Source organism: Pundamilia nyererei, unplaced genomic scaffold, assembly GCF_000239375.1.
Source record: "Pundamilia nyererei isolate P.nyererei 1_Seehausen unplaced genomic scaffold, PunNye1.0 scaffold00058, whole genome shotgun sequence".
Classification (NCBI taxonomy): Eukaryota; Metazoa; Chordata; class Actinopteri; order Cichliformes; family Cichlidae; genus Pundamilia; species Pundamilia nyererei.
The window spans coordinates 1521375-1527499 of record NW_005187459.1 but is presented as its reverse complement, the minus strand read 5'-3'; the positions used below and the strand labels follow the sequence as shown (position 1 = coordinate 1527499).

The 6125-nt window shown below is 47.0% G+C and overlaps 1 protein-coding gene across 4 annotated transcripts in view; it reads right to left on the bottom strand.

Moving 5' to 3' along the window:
* Window positions 1-921: 921 nt before the first annotated feature.
* LOC102193857 (prospero homeobox protein 1) overlaps window positions 922-6125 on the bottom strand; it is a 31026-nt gene continuing 25822 nt past the window's right edge. For all 4 annotated transcript variants that reach the window (XM_005734411.2, XM_013911217.1, XM_005734410.2 and 1 more), the window contains one exon: window positions 922-1235. In XM_005734411.2, the coding sequence (XP_005734468.1) occupies window positions 1050-1235 (186 nt within the window). In that variant the 3' untranslated portion in view covers window positions 922-1049. The remainder of the gene's footprint in view (window positions 1236-6125) is intronic.

Here is a 6125-nt window from a genome sequence, read left to right as displayed (position 1 = left end):
ACAAACTGAGGAAAGTGAGTAAGGAGAAGGAAAATGGGGAATGAGGAAGGTGGAGGAGGAGGAGGGGGGAAATACTTCAGAATCTAAAAATCTTTTGGAATAATATTAATAGCAATAATTTATTTCTTTCAGCAACGGCATCAAGGGACAAACAAATCTTGAAGTGCCAATCTTCAGCAAGCAGTAGTGACAAATAATAATCATAAACAACAACAATAAGAATAGTAATCAAAAATAATAATGTACACCCAATAAACACAATGCCCCTATTTGCAGGGAAAACACACTTCAAAAAAAGAAAAAAAAGAAAAATGGTAGAGCTCAGTAGCTATTTGAAACTGGTCCAAGTCTCACAGACCAGTACCAAAAGTCCAGTTTTAGTCCAGTCAACAACCTCACTAGGCCTTGCTTTTTGTGTGCATGTGTGCATGTGCCTGTCCTGTTAGGGACATCTTCAATAGCACAGTCTATTAGGCACCCACTTTGTATTAAGGAAGGAGGGGGTTAGGGTGGGGCAGTTCACATGGATACCCCCTGAATTGGAGGGGCCTCTGTGGGTGCCACGAGTCAAGTCTTCAGGGAACCCAGCCTATGTTCTTAGCAGTATAAATGGGAACTCGGGAACTCTTTCCACACATGGAGGGCGCCGTTAGTGTTGATCACAGAACAGGCCAAACAGAGTGTTCACACGGTCCAAGAAAATAAAAATAAAAACACCCAATAAGATCAGAGCCTCTTCAATTCAGAGTCATAGAAAAACAAAACGTATAATAACCAGCATAATATAAGAACAAGAACACAATAGCTAGGTCATTTAGGAACTGCCACAAGGGGCTTTAGATTGGGAATGCTACTCCATAACTTTCATACATTCAAAAAATAAAAATAAAAACAAAAACAAACAAACAAGAAAAAAAACAGGAAATCAAAAGTAAAGTTGAAGAAAAGGGAAAAAAACAAATCATAATATAATTTTGAAATTCTATGAAATCAGAAAAACAAAGAAAGCGCAAAGCGGTAAGCAAGGAGGAAGAGGAGGGGTGTGAAATTTACTCATGTAGAAGCTCTTGGAGACAGTTTGGGGACTTAAAGATCTCTGGGACCTCGCTGTCCAGTTTGCAGATGACCTTGTAGATGGCCTTCTTCCAGGACGGGTCCACGTCTTTGCCGGCCACGATGGCATTGAAGAACTCTCGCAGTGTGATTTCTGCCACCTCCAGGAAACGATCAGGGACCTTCGCGAACACAGAAAGGAAGGAATGAGCAATTGTGTAAACAGATGTGAGGAGTACACGGAGGAAATCCTATTTTAAGGTATTTTAAGTCTCACTGCAAAGTTTGCGTCCTTTATGTCACTCGACACAAAAGCACCGTTGTAGTGGTTTGATTTTAAGGCACTTCGTTATAATGCAAACCCTAAAAGTGTTTCGACCACTGAATACTGAGGAAAATGGGAACGAAACTTGACCGACTGCCAAAACCCAAACCAACTTTCCCAAACAGCGACAGTCTTCGCCCCCCCAGTTATAGAATATGTTCATATTTTCAAAGTGGATGTAAAACCATAAATCTCCTGTCTCTTGAGTCGCTACTTCCTTAAACGCCGGTTGAGGTGTTGGCCTGAGAAAAGTCACTTCTTGCGAATTCTCAGGTTTCTCACACCTCCCACTTCCCCCACCTTCCACCAGCAGCGTGGCGGGCGTGACATGTTTATGAGTCCCACTGTAAATCTGCGACCAAACAAGAGAGCGGAGCTGAAGAGCGACAGAGAGGTGCTGGCGAAAGAGGAAGTACTAAATGCTTTGGGAACGGGGAGACACGCTGCCTCTTTAGTGTCCCTGACAGCAGCGCTCACCGACACCATGGAGATGATTAGTCTGGCAAAGATCTGTGACACCTTCCCCCAAGCCAACACTCTGTCACACACAGACACACACGCTTATGCTGGTGTGAGCACACACACCAGCGGACACACCTCCTTGTGCCAAGGAGATGACACATCCTGTACTGTGACAGAGCTCTACATAATGCTCGCTGCACGCACACACACACACATACACACTCACACACCGGGTACCCTGGTGTATTTGGCTGAGTCTCTTTCCTCGACTCAGAGCTCCAGGGCGACGCAGCCTTCAGGGGTCACCTGCTTGGATAATGCTGACTGTCTGCCTGCCCGCCTCCCTCGATGCTCACACACACAAACACATATTGTCTCACACACATACAGCAGCAGCCTGCCCAAATGCCTGACAGTGCGTACTCCACTCCTCTCCTCCAGTGTCCTGCAGATACTCATCAGGAGTGTCAGGACACAGCAAGGTTAGTGGCCACTGGAACACACACACCGATGGACAAGGACCCACACACACCGACAGGCCTCTTCAACCACACACATATGCACTTAAACACACATGGGACAGCTACCAACCCCCCTCGGGGTGATGAATGGAGGCTAAGATGCCTGTGTGTCTGGTTGGTGTGTGTGTGTCTGTCCACTACTCAAGTGAAAAGGTGAGTTGTGAATAAGGAGCTTGTGCACTGTGTGTCTGTGTGTGTTTGACGGAGAGAGAGAGAGAGGGGGAAAGGAAAAAAACGAAAGATAACCCAATTCCCCAAATATTGAATTCCCGTCTGGTGGGATAAAAGTGGATATAATTCATTGTTTGGGCTGCTTGTCGTTCACGGAATACTGGCACAATGACCCCGCTTTGAGGCCAGCTACAGTAAGTGTGTGTGTGTATGCTGCGTGCACTTTTCCTGAAAGACCTCGCTAACGGGACGGTGCCGCGTAGCTCCCTGGTGTTAGATGCAGGGAGTGCCGCATTACTAAGAATATTCCTGCATGGAATTTCTCCTGACGTTTTGACTATAAAAGGACAGCAAAATGCTGACTGCAAGGAGAAAGCAATGTCAAGGAGAAAAGGGTATTGGTATTTCAGATCCTCTTGACTGAGAGAGTGAGAATGGGAGGGAGGGAGAGATGGCGAGAGAAGGAGGGGCCGAGAAGAGTCTAAGGAGAGAGAGCGGCGCAACAGAACAAGGGAGTTATTCCTGTCCCACAAGCCTTTGTTTTGCGAGTACATGTGAGTTGTGTGTGTGTGTCTGTGACTGAGCTTCCTCCTGACCAGCAGTGAGCCTAAACTGTTTGCACCCCCTTCCACCTTGTCCAATTCTAACCCCCCCAAACCGCCTCACTGCTTCCCTCCCTCCCTCTTCATCTTTCTATGTCTCTCTAGGGTCAGCTGTTGGGCCTTTGTTCCAGAGGCATTGTGGGGGATTATCCAGTGTGGCCGTTCATTCGCTCGGCTGTCCGGTAAATGGGGCCAATCGCGTGGCTCACAATCCTTCATACATATTTCATAGGGGTTTTTAACAACTTCTCAGCAGAGCCCAAAATTAAAGGACAGATGTACAAACAGAGAGGGAGGAGAGAGGGATGGATGGAAAGAGGCAGCGAAGTGGTGGCAAGGGAAGGATGTGGAGTTGCGTGTGTGTGTGTGTGTGAGTGGAGTGACGCCTGGAAAAGGCAAACAAGGTGACTGAGAGTGAATCTATTGCTAAGCAGGCTAAATCTGAAAACAAACCTTTTCTCTTTGACTTTTGGTCCATTTTTCAAAAGTGGAGAAAAAAAGTAAGCTTAAATGTGATGCCTTTTAATTTGGACTAGCAAAACACAGAAGGGGTAAACTTTCTTGTCTTGCTTATGTTGAAGTTTGGCTGGCAAACGCGTGCGGCAGGCAGCGGCAAAGCATTCAAAAAACAACCAATAAAGAGCTCTCATGAAAATGAATGCTCTCGCCCTGTGTAACACAATATGAAAAGCAGAAGACGGAGTGGGAAAAGGGGTGGAAAGAATCGGCAAAGATGATAAAGCTGCAATACCCTGACATTTACATTGTGCTTGGTGTTAGGGGGCCTTCTAATCAAGGAGAAAGGCAGGGTGGAAGAAAAAGGAAAGTAGGGTTGATAGCACTAAGGCGGTAAATCAGTCTTTTTCAATGGCTGCCCCCTCTCCCCCACGACACTCTCTCCCCATTCTGTCCATCTCTCTCTCACTCGTGACAGGTTGCTTTGAGACAGAAGGATAAGCTCTTTTTCAGAGAGAGGGAATCGGATTTCCTGCTTTTTGATGAGATAATAAAATATGACTGAGGACAATAGGAGCCTGTGGACGGCTTGCTGGGAGCTATTCACTCCAGCAGCAGCCCTCATCTTAAGACTGCTTAGACAAACGTTTAAAAAGGTAGCCAGAGGCCCAAGCCCTCAAAATAAAGGCTACTGTTACACACTCTGTGTGCAAGTCTGTAAGTGTGTGTGTGTGTGTGTGTGTGTGTGTGTGCGCGCATGCGCGCGTGCACGGGCCTGTGTCTTTCGCATGTGTTTCGGTAAAGCCTGAGAAATCTCTTCTCTCTCGGTGACTCAGGGTTGGCTGTTTGTTTGACCAACGTGTTTCTCCCCTTTGCTTTTGGGAACTGTCAGGAGATGTATTGCACCTTCTATTTGCACAGTGTTAGCCAAACAAGACAAGACCCTGGAAGATAAGGCTGTATGCGTGTGTGTGTGTAAGTGTGAGTGAGTGTTCTAGCAAGCTTTTGCCTTGAAGGATGAAATGCAGGGACACAACATAAGCCCTCGCTGCAAGCCAGGTTAATTCCTAACCCCAACTCAGCCTGGGAATACCAACACTTCCCATGCTTTTTTGGTCACTGTGTTTGTGTTTGTGAGACGTGGAATTTATAGATTTTGTAGCGCACTCAATGCCACAGATGGGGGGTTATCTGACTCTGATATCCAATAAGTATTTTTGTGATACCCGTGTCTTAAGTAATCTAAAGTTTGCACACAGTAAATGGTCTGAAAACAAGAGCTGAAACTGACATTTGAGCGAGTCAAGCCAGAGGTTTGCAAACCTCGAACATGCACTGGCCCATAAGCCTCCCGTGCCTCACATATCTGCTCCAATCAATAATCTACAAAGGTCTTGATAAGCCCTTGGTCCATACTGTCATTTTGGACAAACACAACCCATGTCCCCTCTCTTCCTACCCCTCACCACGCTTGCCCCCCCAGCCCCCCAAGCCTCCCATCCGATAAGATTGTGCCACAGCTGAAGAATCTGACCAATCGGGAAAAGTCACAGAAGATCCGTAGTTACATTTTTTTCTTCATTTTCGCAACATTGTCCAAAATATAATTTCATTCTTGACATCTCTCATTGGAGAGGTTTGCACCAGCGTTTAGGAGACTGCTGGGACGGGAAATGGGCCTCAAAGCTGAGCAAACATCAGCCACCCTCACTCCACTGATAGCCTTGAGAACAGGGAGCCTTGAGGGTCTGTCGTGCATACGTGTGTGTATATATCTTGCTGTCTGGTGTGCTTATGTGGACACGAGCATAAGCGTCACATGGACTTTTCTCAAGGTGCACCTCTGCTGGCGAGTCAAGGGCATGCCAGGGTCAAAGACACTGATGAAGTCGCTCTCCTATCCCATCCACAATGGTAATTTTTCTTTCCTCTCCTCCTGCTGTCCCTTCAGTTTCAAGAAATTGTCAATTGTTTGAAGGCTACAATCGACAAAACGTGGTGTGTACAAAGAATAGCTGCTAACAGCAGGGGAGCTCTGAAATCACAGTTTGTCCCATGTCTGGAGACTTAAAAATTCATCGACTCAGCTTGCATGGGTGAGAGAAGCCAATCTGGGAGGGGGGGGTCACTGAGCGCTGTAACAGGGCCTCCTGAGGTCAGGAAGTCAGCTCAGCTTTGAGAGACTGAGAGCGCAGGAGGCAGAAGGGAAAGAAAGGAGCAAGGGAGTCTGGAAGATAGGAACAGGACATCTGGAGAGGAGGAGAAGAGGGGGAGGGAGGGAGAGGAAGAATAGAAGGGTAGGAGGAAGGAGGGTGTTGGGTGGGTGGGTGGGCAAACAATAAAGGATGGAGCGCAAGGAGGTGCGGCAAAGGAGGGAGGATAGAAGATGGATGGACAGATAGGAGTAGATGGAATGGAAGGGCAAGTGAAGGAGCAAGATGGCAGGAGACGAAAGAAAAATAATAAACTGCAGATTGGATTGAAGGAGGGAGCGTCTGGCATCAGTGGGGGAAGCATGAGTGTGTGTGTGCGTGC